The sequence below is a fragment of the Dermacentor silvarum genome, chromosome 9, assembly GCF_013339745.2.
Source record: "Dermacentor silvarum isolate Dsil-2018 chromosome 9, BIME_Dsil_1.4, whole genome shotgun sequence".
Lineage (NCBI taxonomy): Eukaryota > Metazoa > Arthropoda > Arachnida > Ixodida > Ixodidae > Dermacentor > Dermacentor silvarum.
This window is the reverse complement of record NC_051162.1, coordinates 39,493,871-39,518,607: the sequence shown is the minus strand read 5'-3', so window position 1 is coordinate 39,518,607 and position 24,737 is coordinate 39,493,871. Positions and strand designations below refer to the sequence as shown.

The window sequence follows — 24,737 nt, the reverse complement described above, 5'->3', positions numbered from 1 at the left end:
CACGTCGCTAGGCCTAACCCGTCACCTCTCCCGGCCACGTCAGCAACAGCGACCGGGTCAAACAGGCTCCGAAGATGAGCGGGTGAACATACCGACTGCAAGGCAGCCACGACTATGCGACAGTCGGCGAAAAGCAACGACTTCAAGAAAGGCCCAACGAGATTCTCGCCGGGAGAATACGAGCGACGAGGGCGAACTGAGTAAGGACGATACATTCTCGTAGTAGGCCAGAGTTGCCAGACGTTCGCGTGGGAAACGCCCAGAATTAGTGTAGGCGTAGTTAAGGACATGTTTAGTGTGTATTTTAGTGTGTTCATTAGGTTGTACATTTGTTTGCATTTATTTATTCATTGTCTTTTAGTTCAGTGTGTAGCTTGATTTTCGGTTTGAGGCTTTTTGGTTTTGAGTTCGCGTGTAAATAAAATCTGCTTGCTGTGTCGCCATGCGTCCTCCCTCTCCATCTCTCATAACACCCGCACGCCTCCGAGATCAGTGACAACGAAACACATCACAATTGGCGAGCCTGCCAGGATCCGTTCCCGGATTCTATCCAGCCCAGTCACTGATTCTCGGAAGTTGCAGAGATGGATTGGGAGGCGATATCGGCCACTATTCGCAAGCAGAAGCTCAGCAAGGAGCAGGGCCTCAAATTAATCGAGGAGGAAAGGAAACGCGTAGAGGCCGCTCGATCATCAGAACTTGCTGCAGTTAAGAGAGCCTACGAAGAGAGGAAACAGTTCCTAGAGAAAGAGATCACGATGCTGCAAGAAAGAGCTCAGGAATCAAAAAGAAAAGCGAGTGAGGCCGAGTTAAAGATCGAGAGTAGGCCCACTAGTGTAGTAGAGCAGCCTGAAAGCGCAGGGACGTTAGAAGACACAGGTATAGTAGATAGCGCCCGTGACGGCGTTGAGGAGGAGCTCACCACGGAGCCATTGAGGAAGAGTGAACAAGATAAAAGGGTAGCTGACCTACAGACCGAGGTTTGGGTAAACAAGGAGCAGGGCGTAGTAGAGGAAAAAGTAGATTCACCTCGGAATGACAGTGAGGTGATAATCGAAAACAATTTCAGGGATCGACAGGCATCAGAAATGAGGAACCAGCCAAACTCCGAAAGAAAAGAGAGGGAGGATAGATGCGCTAGTCGCCTAAAACGCGCAAAGCATGAAGGTAGAAAGAAAACTCCCAGTAGATGGAAAAGAAAACAGCGTATTAAAACGCAGATGCATGATAAGAGGCGGACGTCAAGGAAAAGGATTAAGAGGCCAGAGTTAAGGCAGGGACATTCCAAGCCGCCCAAGAAATGTGCAAGAGGAGGAAAGAGGAAGAAGCAGGCCGTACGTAGGGAAGCGTGGGAGCTCTGTAAAAGGAGGAAAAAATAGAACAGGTATAACCGGTAGGGTACTAAAGGAATATTATTTAGGAACGCCTTCGGACAGTGGAAATGTCAGCTGGTACAAATGTGTATAGATACCAAGTTTAGTCTTATAGAGTGTTTGGCACAATAAGCATTAAGAACAATTGAGTGCAGTGTATTGTGTGAACAGAAGATAGGAGAACGGGTGCAAAGGAAAAGGAGTCGGACAGTAGCGGAGTTTATAAAGAAGAATGATTTATTGTACCGGAAATGTATATTTAGTTCAGATAGGGAAGTATTACAGTTGGTGGTCCCGAAGGAACTGAGGAATAAAGTACTGAAGTTAGGGCATGATAGTGTAACGGCAGGTCACCAGGGAATCAAAGACACGTTACAAAAAATAACAGAAGAGTTCTTTTGGCTGGGAGTGCAGAGTGACGTGAAACGATATGTAAAAGCATGTGACGTATGCCAAAAGACGATGGCTAAGGGGAAAAACGAGGAGAAGACTGGTGTTTGTTTGGCGATTGCCGACGACAAGGACATAGCGTTAACGATAGAGTCAACCAAGTGTGAGATAGGCTACAAGACTAGGGAATTTGTGGGGCACAAATTGGGAACGGGACGAATCGAGCCCAAGGAGGATACACGAGATAAGATACAAACAGTGGGCAGGCCCCAGGCAGAGAAACAAGGTCGAGGAAGGATTTTCAGATCTACCCGAAAGAATAGAAGTTGGGCGGAGCGAGATGCAGTGCTTAACAGAGGAGCCCGCGTATATAAAGCTAAGGCGACGTATAACAGATATAATCAGAGGGAGCATTACTTTCCACATAGAGTATATTAAGAGACGACAGAATGGGGGCGCAGATTACAGGAGTAGGACGATGATCTGACCAAGCAGTGATAACATAACGCGGACAAAACAAATGTACATATGTGAAGTGGTGCGAACAATGAACTCGTGAGCGCTGTGAACAGTGCAACTAGTGAAACGTGCGCGATAGTGCAGTGAAGTGTGGTGATGAGTGGCAAGCGAAGACGACGCACAGAAGAGCATTCAAGCCACAAAGAAAGTCAAGTTCGCCGCCAAAAAGGTCAAGAGAGAGCAGTTTTTTCAGAAAAAACTTAAAAAGGGGAGCCATGTCATGAGTAAGGCGCCGACGGCGCCATAAAGAAGACAAAGACGATGTGAGCGGAGCGTTCTGAACGGCGCGAGCGCGCGAGGCGCGTGACCCGAGGCGTGATCGAAGGAGAAACGGCGTTGTCTGAGCATTATCGACGTGGTTCCGGGCCAGGAAGGTCGCATCGCCAGCACCGCACTGGCGACGGGAGACTTGGGGGTCTGGCCGAGTCCGTGACGTTGGCCGTCCACGGTGTGGCCGTCGACCTCGGCAAGTTCGGGCGAGGCTCCTGGACGAGCTGCAGCTTCTCACGGCAGGACCAGGCACCCCAGAGAGGCTCCCCCTTCTACGGCAGACCGGCACGTGCGATGATCCCCGGAACGCCACGTCGGCACTCGGGAAAGAAGCTGGACGGAAGCGGCGACCGAGCACGTCGCTAGGCCTAACCCGTCACCTCTCCCGGCCACGTCAGCAACAGCGACCGGGTCAAACAGGCTCCGAAGATGAGCGGGTGAACATACCGACTGCAAGGCAGCCACGACTATGCGACAGTCGGCGAAAAGCAACGACTTCAAGAAAGGCCCAACGAGATTCTCGCCGGGAGAATACGAGCGACGAGGGCGAACTGAGTAAGGACGATACATTCTCGTAGTAGGCCAGAGTTGCCAGACGTTCGACGATCCTGGCAGGCTCGCCAATTGTGATGTGTTTCGTTGTCACTGATCTCGGAGGCGTGCGGGTGTTGAGAGATGGAGAGGGAGGACGCATGGCGACACAGCAAGCAGATTTTATTTACACGCGAACTCAAAACCAAAAAGCCTCAAACCGAAAATCAAGCTACACACTGAACTAAAAGACAATGAATAAATAAATGCCAACAAATGTACAACCTAATGAACACACTAAAATACACACTAAACATGTCCTTAACTACGCCTACACTAATTCTGGGCGTTTCCCACGCGAACGTCTGGCAACTCTGGCCTACTACGAGAATGTATCGTCCTTACTCAGTTCGCCCTCGTCGCTCGTATTCTCCCGGCGAGAATCTCGTTGGGCCTTTCTTGAAGTCGTTGCTTTTCGCCGACTGTCGCATAGTCGTGGCTGCCTTGCAGTCGGTATGTTCACCCGCTCATCTTCGGAGCCTGTTTGACCCGGTCGCTGTTGCTGACGTGGCCGGGAGAGGTGACGGGTTAGGCCTAGCGACGTGCTCGGTCGCCGCTTCCGTCCAGCTTCTTTCCCGAGTGCCGACGTGGCGTTCCGGGGATCATCGCACGTGCCGGTCTGCCGTAGAAGGGGGAGCCTCTCTGGGGTACCTGGTCCTGCCGTGAGAAGCTGCAGCTCGTCCAGGAGCCTCGCCCGAACTTGCCGAGGTCGACGGCCACACCGTGGACGGCCAACGTCACGGACTCGGCCAGACCCCCAAGTCTCCCGTCGCCAGTGCGGTGCTGGTGATGCGACCTTCCTGGCCCGGAACCACGTCGATAATGCTCAGACAACGCCGTTTCTCCTTCGATCACGCCTCGGGTCACGCGCCTCGCGCGCTCGCGCCGTTCAGAACGCTCCGCTCACATCGTCTTTGTCTTCTTTATGGCGCCGTCGGCGCCTTACTCATGACAGCCTCCTGTACTCCTTGATTACTCAATGCCTTTATGACTGTTGGTATCTGTACTGAATCAAATGCTTTTTCATAATCTATGAAAGCCATATAGCGAGGTTGATTCTACTCCGCAGATTTCTCTATTACCTGATTGATGACATGGATATGATCCATCGTAGAATGTCCCTGCCTGAAGCCACCCTGTTCTCTTGGTTGGCTGAAGTCAAGTGTTGCCCTGATTCTATTGAAAATTATCTTGGTGAATATTTTATGCAATACTGAAAGCAAGCTAACGGGTCTATAATTCTTCAAAATTCTTTAACATCTCCCTTCTGATTAATTAGCATATTGTTGGCGTTTTTCCAGCTCTCTGGTACACTTGAAGTCGTGATGCATTGCGTATAAAGGGCCGCAAGCTTTTCAAGCATAACATATCCTCCATCTTTGATTAAATCGACTGTTATTCCATCTTCTCCAGCAGTTTTTCCCCTGGTCCCGTCTTTCAATGCCCTTCTAACTTAATCGCTAGTTAAGGAGCCTCTGTATCCTGTTCATCACTACTTCGAATGAAAGTAGCTTGGCTGCTCTGGGTACTGCAAAGGTCAGTATACAAGTCTGCTGCTAGTTAGTTTTGCTGTTAGTATAGTTGTCTACTAATTGCTATCGCAATCGATGCTACGCCTTTCTCGGCAAAACTGCGACATTCTTTCTTTAGATCACCAAGAGAGCTGCCGGCAAAGGTTAGCCACGCTAATATTGTATAATTACAAAACTATAAAAACGGACAATCAGTAATACGGGAGATCCGGATAGTGTGAGCAATAATGACTCATTCCTTAATCTACAAAAACAACAAACAAAACAGACGTAACACTACGTTGCTTCAGGAGTTCATATATGTGCCGAATGCCGCAATTTACTTGAAACCAATCGCACAAGTACAGATAGTCATGCTACATAGAGCATATGATAAACAACAAGAAATCGGGAACATTGATGACAGATACCAAGCAGTAACCCTGAACTGTAAACAAAAAAAGTTGTCGCAGTTTCACCCGAAAGGAGAAGCACCAATTGCGATAGCAAATTATTAGAGCTATACATTTCGCCCAGCCATGGTGACTCCACCCTATCCCCCTTTCTCTCCCAATTACCCCTCCCCGTTGGCGCTGAGCCGTGCTCCCTCAAGGGCTGCAGAAGATAGCGCCAACCTTTTCCCTTTCCCAACGAACCACTTACTACTACTTAGAGCTATACGGAGTAAGGATAGTAGTTTTACCAGCTGTATAAACTTGGACATGCAGCAGCACCAGTAACGCGCAGAACTGTTGTCGACGCCGTCGGCGTTTTGCCGACGTTCGCACCGAACGCGCGCGGAGTTTTAATATAAATACGTATTTGGTGCCGCAGCTAAACATCGCCTCCCCTCCCTCCCTCCCGTCCCCCCACAGCCATTCGCGCGACGGAGAAAGTTCCGTTTGCTCTCTATATATAGAAAGGAGGAAAGAGACTCTTAATTCTCGCGGGCCTTCAGGGAGCCCGGCGCAGAACGCGTGTTTGCTCTCCGACGTGCGTTCGCTCCCCGATGAAGGGGGGGGGAGCGCGCGTCCCTCGCACCCTTTCACTCGCACATACAGCGTCCGGAGCGCGGCGACAATTTCTTCGCCGATGACGTCATACGGAACCTCACGGCGACGGCGACGGCGACGCCGACGGCAGAAATCTGGTTTGGAGTGTCCATATAATTGCTATCGCAATAAAATTATCCTATATGGGAGTTTTACGGGTTCGTCGCCGCGCTCCGGACGCTGTATGTGCGAGTGAAAGGGCGCGAGGGACGCGCGCTTTCACGGGGAGCGAACGCACGTCGGAGAGCAAACGCGCGTTCTGCGCCGTGCTCCCTGAAGGGCTGCAGAATTAAGCGTCTCTTTTCTCCTTTCCATATATAGGGAGCAAACACAACTTTTTCCGTCGCGCGAAAGGCTGTGGGGGGACGGCAGGGAGGGGAGGCGACGTTTACCTGCGGCACCAAATACGTATTTATACAAGAACGCCGCGTGCGTTCGGTGCGAACGCGGCAAAACGCCGACGGCGTCGACAGCAGTCCTGCGCGTTGCTGGTGCTGATGCATGTCCAAGTTTATACCGCTGATAAAACTACTATCCTTACTCCTTTAGCAGCAATTTGCTATCGCAATTGGTGCTTCGCCTTTCGGGTGAAACTGTGACAATTTTAGGGGCGAAGCTCCTTAGGGTGTGGGTCTGTCCCTCCTCTGTAGTATGTAGTAGTAGTAGTAGTAGTAGTAGTAGTAGTAGTAGTAGTAGTAGTTGTCGTCGTCGTAGTAGTAGTAGTAGTAGGTAGCCACGTCTACTTTTATGAAAAAAAATGTTGTCGCAGTTTCACCTGAAAGTGAAGCATCAATTGCGATAGCAAACTTGAAGAGAGCTATACGGAGTAATGATAGCAGCTTTATCAGCTGTATAAACTTGGACATGCAGCAGCACCGGCAACACGCAGAACTGTTGTCGACGCCGTCGGCGTTTTGCCCGCGTTCGCTCAAAATGCGTGCGGCGTTGGTGACTGTTGCCGGAGCCTCTGATATAAATAGGCACTTGGTGCCGCAGCTAAACGTCGCCTCCCTTCCCTCCGCCTCCCCCCCACGGCCTTTCGTGCGTCGGAAGAAGGCACGTTTGCTCTACATATATGGTGATTGTAGAGGAGGAAAGAGACGCCTACTTCTGCAGCCCTTAAGGGAGCACAGAGCAGAACGCGCGTTTGTTCTCCGCCGTGCGTTCACTCCCCGTGAAAGCGCGCGTCCCTCGCGCCCTTTCACTCGCACATACAGCGTTCGGCGCGCGGCGACGATTTCATCTTCATTGACGTCATACGGAACCTCACGGCGACGGCGACGGCGACGCCGACGGCAGAAATCTGCTTTTGAGTGTCCATATAATTGCTATCGCAATAAAAATTCCGAAAGTTGTGTCCGTAGCGCGGAATCGAACCAGGGACCCCTCGCTTCCGAACGCGCGGCGCTAGCCACTACGCCACGTAGCGCACATGGACACACGCACCACGATGACAATAAATACCCAACATTAACGAAAGACTGCGCGTTTCTAACGCGTTTGTGCTAGCGCGTTACGGCCCGTGTAAGAAGCTGGTGTAAGACGCTGTGGCCTCTCCGCCTTACCCCCGTATTCATAAACGCTCCTCGACTTGAACTTGACTTGCCACCGCCTTGGGCAGCGCGTTCGAAACGCGTTGAAGGCGGTGGCAAGTCAAGTTCAAGTCGAGCAGCGTTTATGGATACGGTGGTTATACTCTCTCAGCAGTCATGTGATGGCGTCGGCAAACGCGGTGCCGTTCCGGCATGTGTAAACGGCTGCGTAAGACGCTGTGGCCTCTCCCCCTTACTAGAGAGTACTGCACGTTTCTAACGCGTTTGTGCTAGCGTCCCCTTAAGCGGGAGATGGTGCAATTATAATGAAGGGCGCTGTTATAAAATAGGAATGACGTCACATATGGCGCGTGTCATTGGTGGAAGTCAATCGTTCGATTTAGTGCGGCGAGACTGGGCGAATTACACGGAAGATTCACGGTTTACCAATGATTCCCTCCGGAGCTTCGCCCACTCATCATCATTCACCCCGTGGATATGCGGTGTTTTTTTTTTCTGGATGCTGCGTTCTAGATGTGTTACGGGCGTGCCTGAAGCTCATTGTATATCAGCATCGCGGGCGTTAATTGGGGTCATTTTGGCAACAACGCTGAGTGCCTGAGCGGCGTTTGCAAGTTGGGGAAAATGCTCTTGCATGACGCTGAAGCTACCGGGCGACCTACGATGTCGGCAGAGGTTTCTGGCTCTGATACTGTGTTGTGTAACCTTGGCTTGTGTGATACGTACATAAAATGCAGCTTTTGTAAGCGTGAGAGCATGGCTGACAATGCCCGGTGTGGTGTTTAACCCTTTATTGACGAATGTTGCCTACAGGCAACCTACCAGAACTTCTTTTGCGGAGTTTCAGTATTGAGTGCGAAGCAGCCGGCTAAACGTCTTCGGCCAACACTGAATGACAGGCAGTAAGCTTCATTTGCTGCTTTAGAGCCGGAACACGGACGAGGGAGAAGTTTGGCGCGCAACTCGCTGTCTTTGAAAGCAAGCTCAGACGAGATAGGCCTATGCAAGATATCCAACTGCGGTGGTGCCACACATGTGATGTAAAGCAAAGGAAATGAAATGCACATATGATTAGAGCTGTCTATACAAATTCAAAACGAAGCCTTAGGTAGCTTTAGGTGAAACCCGCTTTCAGTTTCCTGCCGAGGGTTTGCCTCCTACAGCTGAAAAAATTCCGCAAAATACTTTTTTTCTTTTTGTTGATTATGCTTATTCTTGATGTGTTGTGCAGATTTCGATAGAAGATAAATATTTTTGTTGTTTTTCACAAGCAACGTCATTAAAGAATTCCCGCATAGCATTTGCACCGGCAGCGACTGTTCGAGCGATGGCGTCCGTGCTAGTACCAGATGATGCCATATTCAGACTGCGTTGTGGAGCTGAGTTGCCATTGAGAAAGACCTGAGTACATTCAACCGATTTTATGTATGTGTGTGCGGTTGGCCTCGGCAAAAAAGAAAACGGTTAGACGTATGGTAAATAAAACTGCTTACTGAGCGATGTGAACCGGATGGTCATCACGCATTTTTGATCACGTTGTTGCTACGAATATCGCTTCCAAGTACTGCTGTTGCTCAAACACTGATTCAGGAGCATACACCTGGTGGCTTTGAGTGTGAGGATTCGTTGTAGAGATCAGATATATAGCTCCATTTCAAAACCGAGTGGTAATCATTCGACGCTGATCAAGTGGTGTGGTCACAAAAATGGATTACTCTGCCATTTTTCGATGTTAAGTGGATTGCTACACGCTATGCCCACATATGTAATAAATTGTTTGTGCTACGACAAGATTGCAGGGACTTAATTTTGCAATAAATCTTATGCATTTACATTTTCATTGCTTGCTATAACTGGCACACCATTTTTGGGCCGCTAATGATGGTAGTGCGCGAAGCCGCTTCGGCACCCGTAGAATATCACGCCAATATTGAAACAATACACTGTTAAATTGGGCTTACTTAATATTCTGACTTTACAGTTTTTTGTTCCTTTGCACCTTGCGTTAATGTCAGCCAGGTAGATTTACCATGCACGAGCATGTCAGTCGTAATTGTGAAAACAGAACGCTGCTCACCAGATATCGCGAGGCACATAGAATCATGGCTTTTTATAACGATAATGTTGCTTCACGTAGTGCGTCGCTTGTTGGTAGGATGTTCGATATTTGCAAATATTTATGCAGCTAGAATATTGCGTTAGTGATCTCCTCGAAGTAGCTATGTTTCAAATAGATCTAGCTACGGCTTTTCACATAGTACCACATTGTATTTTTTAATATATTGGTCTTAGTTCGTCATGTGCAAATACATCAAAATGGCATTCAAAGCTCATCTACTAATTTATTTGCAAATGGTGAACTTGCACAACGCATACAAGTATTTTCTGTCGTTCGATAGGGTTGTCCAATAAATCCTTTACTTCTTGCTTTAATCTTCGAAACGCTCTGTAGAAAAAAAGTAAATACAGGAATCAGGCGCTTTAAGATACAATGATGTGAAGTGCGTGTTGTAAATTACGCTGATGACGTTGCCTTATTTGCTGTAGATAAGTATTAATATATCTCAATATTAATAATTACTGAGAGGTGGTTCGACTTCGGCGGTGGCTGCGTGTGGCGCAGAACTGGTTGCGTGTCAAGATATTGGAGTGTCGCTTCGCTGCTGTGAAGTAAATCTCCTCCCAGAGGCTATCGCAGAGTTGTCGTCGACGATGCCAAGAGCAATTGCGCGTACGACAGAGTGTTTGCTGCAAATGCTCTACGGCCCTCTACTCCAGCGCTAGAAAAGAGTCGTAAAAAAGAAATGGCATTTTATGCGAACCTTTCTTCGCCTCCTCCTTCGCCTTGCCCACTGCTCCTGCTGTTGCTGTCTGACACACAGCTTCTAGGGGTGGTTCAGAGCATGTGTATACATGACAGGAACGCGGCAGAGAGGAACGGCGACGCGAGAAACCCGTTTGCACATTTACACCGCGTCGAATGCGCACAATGCCCTCTGGAGCAGCCAGGGCGTTGCTAAATTAGCGTCTTGACAGCTCTAATTATCCGTGACTCCCCGCAAAAGCCTTGCAGAAATTGCAGCGCTTACCCTTCTACTCACCTGTAAGTCCACAGGGAAGCTGGATAGAATAGCAGAAAAGAGAGGGAGGGGAGGCATGCAACGGGTAGAAGCGAGGCAGTCGCGAAACGAGTGAATAAGAGCCTTGCCAGGGGGGGGGGGGGGGGGGGAGTGGAGGTGAGGGATAGGAAAAAGGTGACTTGAGAAGGCAAGGAAACACTATTGCCATATATACGACAGCGGTTGCGGACAGACGGGCTAAACTTAAGTTGAAACGGTGGGGTGTGTTTCTGCAATTTCTGAAAAATAAACACCAAGCAAATTTGTCAAGCGGACAACTTACGCAGGACGTGCAGAAGCAGAGCCGCGTTAAAGAGCACGGTAGGGTCTAGGCTAGCGCGTCCTCTATAATAGAGGAGGCGCTGCCGCTACGGAAGCGGTCACACGTATATTCAACACTTCTGTGCCCGCCGCGCTAGCTTTGTAGGCTATGGCATTGCTCGAGATCGCGGGTGTCATCCCGCCCCCGGCAGCCGTACTTCGACGAGGGCGAAATAAAAACGGGCAAGTTTGCACTCAGTCGTGCAAAGCTTAGGCACAGAGAAACTGTCGATCCTCAAGACTTACTGGCTGCTACTGCTAGGTATTAACTTGGTTGCTGCTAGACTTAACTTGGCTTAACTAAACCACACATGTAGGAAGGTAAAATCGAGCGATCATTTTCGGAGGTACCTTCCCTTTCGCGACATTTCGTGTGACTAGCGCTGGACGCGTCGACGCCTACGAGTGACAGCGTTCCTGGCATGCCACAAAAGCAGGCAGGCTAACCATGGTTGACACAGTGCCATGAACGCTGTTGCTTTCCGACGCCGAACGCGTTGGAGGCTAGCCGCTCGATATCAATCGGTCAACTTTTTTTTTTCTCCTGGCTCAGCGCGCCGCGGAGAGGCGGGGGTCGGGAAGGGAGGGAGCATGCACGCGGTCTCCTCTTCCTCTTTCTGGTTGCCATGGCTACGGCGTGGCAGTTTCTTGATCCGAACCACAAATTACGGCTGGCTTAAACAGCTTCACTGTTTAAAAAATGCTCGTGCACTTAGATTTAGGGACAGGTTAAAGAACACCACGGTGTCAAAATTAATCCGGGGTCCACCACTACGGCGTGCCTCATAATCCGATTGAGGTTCAGGCACGTACAGTTCCATACTTCAAATAAAGTAACACTTCTTCCATGATGCAATGTGCCATTGGAGGCAATGAATATGCAAGTATGGTGCACAACAACGCCTCAAGCAAACACGTCTCCCTGTGTGTTCTGTGGCCTGCGCAGACAAACAGCAGTGGCGCACGCAAGGCAACGTTTACCGTCAGCTCATCACTGCCGTACTGCACTAAACATTGAAGAAATAAAACACTCGTTGTCAACATCACTGCTAATTATCTTCAATCAAAGCAAACACTGCAGAAAGCTTCGCTTACATCGATTCCAACAGTGCGTGGGATCTGCAATTTTTTTTCTAGAGTAGATGCTGCATCTACGCTACCATGACTCTTATCTTTTTTATTGCGATAGCAATTATATGGACACTCAAAAGCAGATTTCTGCCGTCGGCGTCGCCGTCGCTGTCGCCGTCACCGTGAGGTTCCGTATGACGTCATTTGGAGAAGAAATCGTCGCCGCGCGCCGAACGCTGTATGTGCGAGTGAAATGGCGCGAGGGGCGCTTCTTTCACGGGGAGTGAACGCACGGCGGAGAACAAACGCGCGTTCTGCGCCGTGCTCGTTTAAGGGCTGCAGAAGTAGGCGTCTCTTTTCGCCTTTACAATCACCATATATATAGAGCAAACGCGCCTTCTTCCGACGCGCGAGTGGCCGTGGGGGAGGGGGAGGGAAGGGAGGCGACGTTTAGCTGCGGCACCAAGTGCCTATTTATATCAGAGGCTCCGGCAACAGTCACCAACGCCGCACGCATTTTGAGCGAACGCGGGCAAAACGCCGATGGCGTCGACAACAGTTCTGTGTGTTGCCGATGCTGCTGCATGTCCAAGTTTATACAGCTGATAAAGCTAATATCATTACTCCGTATAGCTCTCTACAAGTTTGCTATCGCAATTGATGCTTCGCCTTTCAGGTGAAACTGCGACAACCTTTTTATTGTAGAGTGTTTCAGTGCAACACTTACCGGCTGGGAAAGCGGGCAAACTGGACTTTAATGTCTTGGATTTCTGCGTGCGAATGATCAAATCGCTTGAATGCTCTTTGCTTTCAACTTATGCGCATTATGTTACGTGCGATATGTGTTGTAATGTTACGTGCTAGACATCTTCAACGAAGGAAGCGGGCGACTTATGGGATAGTTGACGTCAGCAGGATCCAAGACAGAGGTGACTACCCGAACGTCACCTTTCTCGTTTACTTTAATGTCATACAGGTGTATGCGCTTTCTCTGTGTTCTCTGCGAGAATTCATGACAATGCCTCCTTAGAGGAATATTCTCCCTCTCTTTTTGCACCTTTTTACACCATCTTGCTTCTTGCCGCTTGTAAGCTAGCCACCGGACGCTCTTCTGATTAACCTGCTCTACGTTTCCCCATCTTGTGATGATGATGATTGCATTTTATTGGCGCAAGGGCTTCTAAGGCCAAAGAGCGCCAGGGCCTGTGTCTTGGCTTATCAAATTGTGAGTTTAAAACTATGATTTAAAATAAAGGCTGTAAAGAGGCCTACGCCTAAGAAAGATGTCTATAGATATTAGTGCATCGTCTTGTAGCTTCAAGGATATGAATCTTGGAGGAAAGTTAGCCTTATATGATAACTACCAACACGTCGATCAAAAGTGAACTGTTAGCGGTGCGAATTTATTCTTGACAGAAAAGTAGTAGAAACGGCTTACAAGGTTTTGAAATGGTTTTGCAAATCGGAATGTCACAAGTGTTTTAGAAGTGCTCGATTCCTCAGGCATAGAGCGTATAGCGCGCACATTCTCGCCTTCTGCAAGCATATTCCGTCGCTTAAGAATACTCTGAATATTTTTTATTTAGCTGTAAACCTTCAAGAGTTCTTGACAAGGCCTCCTAGAGAGCACACTAATTGAGATGAGAGTGGCGCCAAGATTTTTAGTGAACAAACAAAACGTTCTTTCTTTCGAGAAAAAAGCCGCAGTTTCGCCCGAAAGGCGAAGCATCGATTGCGGTAGCAAATTAGTAGACAGCTGTAGAAAGTAAGGATAGCAGCTTTATCGGCCGTATAAACATGGAGACATTCGCTTATTAACTAAATTAACAAGCACGGTGTCACACGCGCACAGGTAAACTTAAACACATATCACTCGATGACCGCGGAAACTGTCAAAACGCCGTTTGAGGAAGCGCGGCGGCAGCAGCGAGCGAATTGACCTTCGAACTGCGTCTAGCTTCAGCGCAAACTACGCGTCGAAAGCGCAGAGCATACAAAGCTACCAGCCCTCTCCGCACTTTGTCTGCATCGCCGATCGCTTTGAAGTTGAGCCCTCGCAACCGCACACTTTGTCCACATCGCAGATCGCTTTCAAGGTAGAGCGCCCGCGCGGCCGCGCCGTACGCTCCAGCCGCCGGTGAAAAAAACACCCTCCTCCCCTCACCTCTTCCTCGGTGCCTCGCGCGTGACGGAAGACGGCGCGCTTTCTCCATGCTTTCCTCCCTTGCGCGTGCGACATTGAGCCGCGATCGTCGGCTGACCCTCGCAAGCTTTCACTCGCACGTACAGCATAAGGCGGGTGGCGGCGATGTTACCGTGCTTGGCCTTTAGACAGAACATCACGGCGACGCCGACGGCAGCCATCGGCAGCAGAAATGCACCTGGAGTGTCAGTAAATTTCTATCGCAGTAAAAACAAGGTCCATCTATATACATTCGAATAAACACTCTATTTGTTGTACCATCGGCTCATAATTCAGCGCTGCGCGCGAACACAGAGCGCACGACTTACGTGTAGTACTGCTCGGCCGATGACTGGTTGGCGTGAACGCACCCATGCAGAGCGCTCACGTAGTACTCGTAGATGATTAGCACTACGCGTTCATGGTAGAGCATGGGGACCGCGTGTAGCCGGTTCTGGTCAGTCAGGTTGAGCGCCTCTTTCTTGATCACTAGCCCCTCCAGCGCAGGCTCGCACAGATGCTGCGTAAGTACACAACTGTGCGCCAAACAATGCTACAAAAGCACACTGTGGGCTGATAACAACTGCGGACGTTTAGAGAAGTTCCGTACAGCTTTCAAACATCTTATGTGGTTGCGTTATTGCGGGGTGCCTCCAAACCTGTTGTGTCTTTTGCCTATTGGGAGCGTTGGAGAACAGTCAAGCACCGCTTTTTTACGCTAAATAATGCTAATAGCCACGTGGGCTTGCGTATTTTGGTTATATTTTCTTACGGCGTAAAATAAAAATGGGGGCAGCTTCACACCAATGGTGCGAAGACTGGGCAAACAGCGAAGCTGTCGACCCCACCTAGGTTTATCTCGGTTCTGCCAATTTTTGCGAAGTTATGCTTCAAGACTCGGCCACGTTTTGCGCAAGATCATCCCGGAATCATCGACAGCCCAAGGAGCTACGAACACTCGGTCATTAAATTATCTGGACGTTTCTGGATGCTCAAACGCTTTTGATCGGTTTTGCGGGCTCGTAACTCCGGATCTATGGCGAATCACCGACGTTTCGCCGCTGCTTCGGCGGCGCGATACTCGGGATCAGACCGAAGTCGTCTCACTCGGTCTCGAATAGCGGCGCGACGGCTATTCGAGAGGCGCTATTCGGGAGTGACGCTCTTCTTCGGCCGCCCCATCTTCGCGGTGATGTGATCGGTGCGGAGACGCGGGGCTTTTGTGTCACCGCGGCGGCGACGCGGAGCTATATATCCCATGGGGCGACGCAGTAGCCTCACGGCTTAGCTCCGCCTATGCGCAGCCGCGGCAACCACTCCGCATGGCGCGGTAACGTCATGGCTCGGCAAAGCTAAGGCGAAGCGATGTGGTGCGCGTGATGACGTCCCGGTGCACGCAGCTGTGGCGAGGCTCGGCGCGCTCGCCGCAGCTGGGGCGAAGCATGGTGACGTCATCGCCAGGCGGAGGTTTTGCGGCATACACTTGACGGACTGTCCAAGAGCGTAAACAGCTTCGCTAATTCACAGGTGTGTGTGCCATTGCGTTTGAACCCTTTTGCACTACCTCCAGGATCGGCCCACATTTCGGGCGTACACCACCGGACTTCCTCCGCTTAATTTGCTGTTAAAACGCCAACAGCGACGAGCTTGGTTTAAATCATAACTAAAGGTAGTACAGCGTGCACCATCGGCCACTCGTCACCAGACACAAATGCGCACATCAGGTCTGCCCGCAAGTGGCGGGTACACTCGCCTTGCAGTGATAGGTTTGCTTTTATGTTATTTTTATAATAACTTAGGATATGGGGTTGTACATGCCAAAACCACGATATATGATTATGTGGCATGCCGTAGTGGAGGACAGCGGGTTGATTTTGAGCACCTATTGGTCTTTAACGTGCACCCAATGTACGATACACTGGCGTTTTTTTTTTTTTTCAACAGGAGGAGCTGGCCGTAATGTACACCGCCTGCCACTGCGTTCCCTAGCAACCACCTCGCGGAGCATCGCGTGCTATGCTCGGGAGAGAGAAAGAAAAATGAGAGCGAGAGGGAGTGCGCGCGTCGGGCGCTATGCTCGGGAGAGAGAAAGCGAAAATGAGAGCGAAAGAGACAGAGGAGAAACAAATTGTAGCAGCTCCAACGAGGCAACCCACAGACAGAGATGCTGCGGACGCCATCCGCGCTTCTCCGTTTCCCCGCATTAGCGCCGAACGCTCGCGGTGTCCGTGCCTGCAGCAGGCGCCACTGGCGGCGGCTCGGCCGAGCTCCCACCAGCTCCGCGCTAATGCGCATGCGCCGTGACGTCACCCAGCGTGTGTTCTGCTGCGCGCCGGCCGTACACTGTGCATAGCTTTCGCCCCACTTCCCCTGTGTGCTCAGACTACAAGTGCTTCGCGAGGCGTTCCCCGATGCCACGGACCATGAGGAAATGCTTATACACTTCGTATAACTTAGTAACACTTGGCATTGCTGTCCGATATGACCGTCAGAATAAGAAAAGTGGTGGTGTTGCTCTGCTTTTACATTCCGATTTCAACTTTAAGATTTTACCAGGTCCTCTTAATGTAGAATCGGTTTGGTGCAAGTTACTAGTGCATAAACAGAATTTAACAATTTGTGGTCTTTATTGCGCCCCTGATAGTCTTAGTGACTTGTTCGATAATATTTCGCATTTCATTCATGACCATAGCCTCGACAGTTCTAACTGAATCGTTCTTGGTGATTTTAATGCTCCCGGCATTCACTGGCCTTCGCTCACATATTCCGCCACTAATGCCTCTATTTGTAGAGACTTAATTACATTTTCTTTGTCACATAACCTGATCCAATTAGTTTATAAGAATACGCGGCAGAACTTCATACTTGACTTAGTTTTTACCAGTGATAGACTTGCTCCTCTAGGTTTTAAGTACGATATCTTGGAAGGAATCTCGGACCACAACGCAGTTCTCGTACACATTAACTGCCCTATCCCACATAAACGCTTTAGTTATTCCACATGTCGCGATTTTGACAACGCTGACGATACGTCTATCACTGATACTCTGGCAGATAACTTTGACCATTTTTTGTCACCCAGTACCGAAAGTCATGTTGACAGTCTTGTTGATTGCTTTGGGTCTTTGGTGAAATCTTGCATCAATAACTACGTTCCATTCAAAACAAAAAAGATAAATAATAAACTTCCTTGGATTAACCGCGATATCTTGCACCTGTCACGCCGTGTCGGTAGACTACGTAAATCAAAACAATCTAATCTTGCGCTTCGCGCTCCTTTTGAACAAGAAAAGGAGGAACTTCGTACCCGTACTAAAAACGCTAAAGATTTCTATTTTTCAGTGCAACTTCCGATACGACTTGAATCAAATCCTCGCAGGTTCTGGACATCAATCTTACCTAGTGCTACGGGCAGTACCTCCTTAAAGATAAATGACGCTGTTACTAACGACCCCATCGTAGTCTCGAAAGCTTTTAACTCGTACTTCCAATCAGTTTTCACTCTCGATAACCATGTAGTCCCAAAGTTTAATTATGACACACAATCTAATAAACTAAGCGATTTCGTAATAAATTCTGATTGTCTCTTAAACCTGATCTTGAGTCTCGATACTAAAAAGTGTACCGGTTCAGATGGTATCCCGAATTCTTTCCTTGTTAGATACTCCCTATGGACAGCTCAGTAGCTTAGCGTAATCTTCCAAAAATCCTTAGACCCCGGTGAAGTACCAACTAAATGGAAAACAGCCAAAGTCCTGCCTCTGTATAAATAAGGTGATAAACAACTTCTCTCTAATTACAGGCCGATTTCTCTCACAGCCCTGTCTTGCAATATGTTAGAGCATATTATTTACAAACACATAATCGAATTATTTGACTCTACTGATGATCTAACATCTGCTCAGCATGCTTTCCGTCGTAGGTATAGCACTGTAACGCAATTAGTCAATTTTGTCCATGATGTCGCTTCTAACCTAGACGTAGGTAAACAATTGGATGCCATATTTATTGACTTTTCTAAAACTTTTGACTCTGTGATTCATTGTAAACTACTGGTAAAACTAAACGCCATATTCAACAATCCCCGTCTTGTTTCTTGGATAGCCAGTTTTCTTTATTGTCGCTCTCAATTTGTTTCTTTTAATTCAGTAGAATCAATTCCTGTTGACGTCACATCAGGCGTTCCTCAGGGATCCGTATTAGGCCCTCTATTATTTATCATATATATTAATGATTTGCCTTGTAGCACCTCAACTAAAACCAGACTTTATGCAGATGACTGTGTATTATACGAATCTATTAACTCTATTGATGATCATCACCGTCTTGCACAATCCCTTATGTTTTTCTGCACTTGGTGCAAAACGTGGCAAATGAACATCAAATTGACATCAACAGTTGATGTCAATGTCATTTGCCAATAGACAGAGCTCCCTCTCCTTCCATTACTCTTCGGATGGCATCCCACTTAAAAGAGTTTCTCAATATAAATACTTAGGTGTCATTCTAACAGAGCATCTTTCATGGTCTAAACACATCGTATATATAAATGGGAAGGCCCTAAAAATTTGGTTATTTGCGCCGCACTTTAGGTAAGACCCCTCGTGATACTAAACTGTTATTATATAAAACGTTAATTCGCCCTGTTGTAGAATATGCATCTGTTGACTTGTTTCCCTACAAACACTGTCAAATATTTCGCTCAATAATGTTCAACGTAAATCTATCCGTTTCATTTGCCAAAATTACAGCCGCAATTTCTCGCCAACACTGGCTTAACAATCTGTGAACATCGAGCCATTACTTTCACGTTATCGCATCGAAGCCTTAAAACTTTTATATGCAGTTAATAACTCCACTTCTGGTCTTTCTGATTGTAGCTACATCACATTTACAAACGCAAGTTCTACCCGTAGCTCCCACGCCTTGAACATAACTCTTATATTTGCCCGTACTAACAAATTCAAATACAGCTTTTTTCCTCGTACAATTGAGCTATGGAATTCTCTCCCCGGCGACATTCGTTCACTATCACTAAAATATTTTATAACTACCACCACTAAGCACCTGGCTAACATGTGAAGCGCTTCCTTTTTTCATTGTTTTGTGTATGTGTATGTTTTTTTATTGTGTAGCAATGTATAATGTTCACACTCCTGCTATAGCCCTATATTGGGCTGCAGTATGTGTAAATAAATAAATAAATTACTTCGTGTAACTTAGCATCACTTCGTATAGCCAGGACCAGATCGTGTCTTTAGCCTTACGCCACTAGTGCAAGCTACCCCGATTTTTTTAATCGTTTTTTTTTCTTTTTTTCAGTTCATCTCCATCGAAATAATCCAGCCGCTACCGCGATGTGATCCCAAGCTCTCGGGTTTAGCAGCATACCGTCAAAGTGACTAAGCCACCACAGCAGGTAGCCGGATTTACAGTGCCGATTTTAGGTGCGCGCAGTTTGAAAGACGCATCCAGGTGTAATTCCGTCCTTTTTCTGCGCTAGTTGCGCACTATTACTGCTCCGTTCATAGCTCTACGGCAACTTGGTGCGTCTTGTTTTGTTCCAAGCGTCACCTTAACATCTTTTTTTTTTTTAGTTCTCCTACGTTCACTAGAAAGCCTCACAATGGCTAATTCGCTAAAACGAATGTGATAACTTACCGAAATCTCACGAACCCGAAATCAATCTGAATTCCTCCAAGAGTACTCTGTCTCCAAAAAAAAATCTAATGAGAAATCAATGCTTCACGTACTGGGTGTTTTTCTGAAGACTGCCGAAAATTTCTAGAAGTAGAGCGCTCTGGGTAAGGAGGCCATTTAGAAAGTGGATTATCGGGAATGATGGACGTCAAGAAACGGGCTAAGTGTTTGACTGTCTTGCTAATTGGTTAAATGCACTAATTATCTATTTTACATAGTTGCGTGGCTACTGATGTGTTTGCAGCTCTTGACGAGGTGATCTCATTGGTTTTCAAATAGCACTTCTCCTGGGCCTTGCACCAGGAGGAATTTTCTGACTTTTCACTGGGTAACCGAAACTGGGTGCTTCAGGAGCGCAGGAAACCATCTGCGCAAGAAACCTGAGCTGCTGACATGCGACTTTTCCCGGCCTAAGCCATGCAAGCGGACCCATGTTATTTCGATGCGGTGCTTACGGCTCGTGGCATCCCCACGGCTTCACACTGACGTTGGCACTGTAGAATGTTGGCCATCTCATATCATTAGCAGAAGCAAGATAATAACTTAAATGGTCATGAAGAGCACGACCTTCACTTTTCCAGAACTGGCAGGCACATAAAAAAACAAAGGAGTTCATCTCGTATCTAAATAAAATGACAAAAGAAATGTGCTGATACCGCGAGCCGCCAAGCAAAACTTTAGACAAGCGTGATCAAACAGCTAGCGCGCTAAGCCTCGTTTTGGCGCATCGATGGCGTGGCGGGTGAGTGAAGCGCCCGCCACGAGCCGTAATCATCACGTCAAAATAAGAATGATGCTTCGGCCTGCGTGGCGCAGACGCAGTAACTAGGAGACCTCAGGAAACGTCAACAGCTGACGTTGCTTGTGCATATGGTTTCCTGCACTCCTCCAAGCGCCCATTTCTAGTTTTCCATTAAAAAAATTAGAAATTTCCTCCTGCTGCAGGGTCTACAAGAAAGACTTACTTTTCGCGCGATTTTAGAACTGAAATGAGACCACCTCGTCAGTAGCTACAAACTTTACATTGTCAACAGTCACATAACTGGGCTAAATATAGATTGTTTAGTGTACTTAAGTAGCGAGAACAAGAGCACACATATCCTGTTCCATGACGTCCGCCGTTTCCGATAATGCCATTTCTAAAAATTCTCAATGTTATTCGCATCGCCAGGATTTTATGTCAGTCTTAAGGAAAACGCATGGTATACAAACTACGCTATTGTCGTGATGGGCCCACGAAATAGGCTAAAGACAGATTAGAAACAGACATACCCAATACAAAAAAGTGTCGGTAACTGCCTAAAGATCGGATATGACCAGATACTGAAATGCCGGGTTCTATAGGGTGTCCCAGCTAACGTTAGACAAACTGTTCAGCGAAAATAAAAAAAAATAATAAATAACCCTGATGCAAGATGTGATCTTAAGACCAGTGGTGTTTAATCATCCGAAGTATGAAGACGGAACACCGTAGGTCTTAATATCGTGCCTTGCACCTTGTTTTTAATATCTTTCTCGTTCAAAAGCATGTCTAACGTTAGCGGGGACACACCGTGTATTGCTGACAAGATATTTAAACGCCTAGGTGCGGTGATGAAAATACGGTTTAGTATACTTATGATGGTGTCTAGTGGATGTAGGTCTCGCGGGTGTGATGAAAAAGTATATGAAATTGTCGAGATTTATTCAGAACATGAAAAAGTCGCAGTTTCGCCCGAATGGCGAAGCATCGATTGCGATACCAAATAAGCAGAGAGCCATACGAAGTCAGGATACTACATTTATCGGCCGTATCGACTTGCAAACATTCGCTTGCAAACTAAATTAACAAGCATAGTATCAGCACAAACAGCGAACATGAATACATCACACTCGATGACCGCGGACACTCGCTGTAAAAACGCTGGCGTGAGGAAACGCGGCTGCAGCAGCGAGCGAACTGACCTTCGTGCTGTTTTCTATCACTTCAGCGCAGACTGAGCGCCGAGAAGACACAGCACGTACAAAGCTACTAGCCGCCAACGTATCTAGATTGTGCCCCCAGCGCATGTCACTCTCAAGATACGGCCTCGCGACCATGTGCAGCCGCACACTTACGTAGTTGCAGCCGGAGTAAAAGGCCGCCACCTCCCCCTCCCTCCCTCCCACCATGTCTCGCAACGTCGGGTGCCTCGTGCGCGGCGAAAGACGGCGCACTTCCTGCCCGCTTTCCTCGCTTTCGCGCAAGCCAGATTGAGCCGCATCGTCAGCTCCCCTCTGTCACATGTAAGAGGCCGCCGGCGGTATACGAAAAAGACGACGACGAAGTTCGCGGAGCGTTCCGAACGGCGCGAGCGCTCGAGGCACGCGAACCGAGGCGTAATCCGCGAGGGAGAAGCATCGAAGCAGCATTATCGACATGGCTCTTGAGCTGGAAGGTCGCCTCGCCAGCCATGCTGTGACGACGGGAGAGCGGAGGACCCGGCCACGAAGTCGTGAGACTGGCAAGGCCCAGGTGTAGCTGTAGTCCTCGGAGACGTCGGGACGAAGCTCCTGGGACCGGCCACTGCTGCTCACGGTGGTTCCAGTCTTCTCCTCGAGAATCCCTCTTCCTCGGCCAAGCCCGTTCAACCGATAATCACCCGGGCACCGGACCGCCACGCAGATCGTCGGAGGGCGAAGAACACTTCATTAGGCAAGTGACAAGTCAGCGGCGGCTACCGGAGCTCCAGCCACGCACTCGGCCAGGTCAACGGAACCGCGAGGCGTCGGCAATTTACGGCATCAGCGACAACCCGAACGAACAAGACGCGAGGCCTAACCCGGCGAGTGACACGTCAGCGGCGGCTACCGGGGCACCAGCCACGTACTCGGCCAGGTCGACGGAACCGCGAGGCGTCGGCACCTACGGCACCCTCGACGCTTCGGACGCGCACGACGCGGACTCAACAGGAACTTCGAACCGCCGGTCTGTAAGAACCCGCACTTCCATATTGCGACGCAATTAGGCCGGGGCCAGGGTGGTCAGACTTTGACGAGTCGGTGCTAGGACAGACCTAGAGACTTATAAGGCGGAGTTAGGCTCCGAAACCGAAACTGAGGTAGCATCTGTTGGTAATTTTAGATTTTGTCCGAGTTTGGTATTTTTCACTGAGCGAGTATTTTTGTTGGGTTATGATTTGAGTAGTGTGTGCCTCGTGCTTTTATCGTCCCTGTACATATTGAATCCTTGTTTGCTGTGCTGCCAGTAGTCTCTCCTCCATCGAGAGCAGCGCATGTACGCAACTCTCCGCCTCCCAAGCGAGTAGATAGGTGACACCCTCACATGCTTTCACTCGCACATGTAGCCTAGGGCGCGCGGCTACGATGTTATCGACCTTGGAATTTTTACGGAACCTCACGGCGACGACGACGGCAGAAATTCGCCTAAAATGACCATATAGTAATTGCTATCGCAATACAATGCTTCAAAGATTCCACGCGGTGACTGTAAGAGAGAGTGACAATGCGAATATAGTAACAAGGTGCAAGATGCTCCGTCGTAGTGACGATAAATACGACGTGCACCTTTCTTTTCCACAGACTGAAATTTGTTCATATCACATTTGGAAGGCTGTTGAAGCCTACTAGGAAAGAGCAGATACATTAAACGAAACTCACTATGCCCGAGGAGCGAACGTAGCAGCTTGCCAGATCGGCGCCCCACGCGGCGTCGCAGGTCATCCAGGGCATGCGTGGCGTGAACGAGCCGACCCAGTAGAGCATGCCCTGCGTGAGCACCAGTCCGGCGTCCATGGTGCGCATGGCGGCCAGCAGGCACATGCTCAATCCGAGTCCCTTGGCAAGTGGGAAGCAGCTGAACACGTGCAGGGGCCCGCAAGAGCTGAACTGGCCCATGATCGCCTCGAGCAGGTACAGCGGCTGGCCCACGACCACCATGAAGAGCACGTACAGAATCAGGTACGCGCCTGCACCGAATCGCGCACATTTCCGGTGCATATAAAAGGAAATATTGGTATCAAACCGAATGTAGCACTACGCTACCAATAGTTTCGCCAGTCTCAGAAGTCTGTAAAAAAATTAAAGCACGAGATTACGAGGTACGAGCCAAGCTCAACGTGCAGGTCGATTCTCCGAAATCGTACAAGTTCCTTGTAACAGTGACGATGAATTTAGCTGCGTGCGTGCGTGCGTGCGCGCGCGCGCTCGTTCAATGCTGATCCGCAACCTCGAACGTCTAGAAAATGTTGTAGCAAGCTTCATGGCGCCCTAACTAATTTAATTATTAGCATTTCTACGGCCAGTTTCGGTTTCCACTGTATTTTGTCGGGACGCTATGATGCAGAAAGTATTCAGATGAGAGCAGCAGACTGCGTTTTCACGCCAGCTTTGGGTCGCTGGGTCGTTCACTACGCTGTTACATCGGCCTTCGCAGCGCGAGTAGCAGCATAAAAGCTAGCCGGACCGAATGTCGCAATGTCCTGTTCCCACGTGATCACATAATGCGCCATGATGCCCCGACGCAGTAACCGCCTGAGAAACGAAACCGAAACCTAACCAAACATTGAGTTTAGTGTATTCATTACACAATTGCTTATTTCCCCGATTATTTGCGGTTCCATTGCCACGCAATCCGTAGATCAAACTCGAAGTCTAAAGCCACACCTTCTAAAATGAAATTAACTGTTTATCCATTTATGGTTCACTGCAACAAGTTTGACCTGAAGCTATTCTCCTCTCTCAACCAATTTGCAATTAGGTCCACTCACCGTATCCGTTGGTGTAGATGGCGTACGGGAAGGCGTACACATTGCCCAGTCCCACGGTGGCCGTCATGAAGAGCAGGAACAAGTCTGTCTTTTCGGCCCACTCAGCGCGGTCTAGCTCCACCATGGCTGCGTGTGCACTGTGGTACAACTGCTGCTGCTAGCGAGGACGGCGTCTGATCTCAGCCGGGCGCACTATGGCTCTCTGCGAAGCTAACGGCAATGAAGAGCATGAATGATAGGTCGGCATACTTGGTTATAAGTGCGCTGCCGCATATTCACCCTAAGCTCATTTCACAGGCGTGAGATATGGTGTTAGTGAGGGACTAAGGGTGGGAGC

General features: G+C 48.8%; 1 protein-coding gene across 1 annotated transcript in view; it reads right to left on the bottom strand.

Moving 5' to 3' along the window:
- Positions 1-24,737, bottom strand: part of LOC119463541 (sodium-dependent nutrient amino acid transporter 1-like) — a 168,290-nt gene extending 143,553 nt beyond the window's left edge. Inside the window, exons 1-3 of the mRNA XM_049655208.1 lie at positions 24,401-24,737; positions 23,292-23,599; positions 14,282-14,472 (exon numbers count right to left, since the gene is read on the bottom strand). Of these exons, the coding sequence (XP_049511165.1) occupies positions 14,282-14,472; positions 23,292-23,599; positions 24,401-24,524 (623 nt within the window). The 5' untranslated portion in view covers positions 24,525-24,737. The remainder of the gene's footprint in view (positions 1-14,281; positions 14,473-23,291; positions 23,600-24,400) is intronic.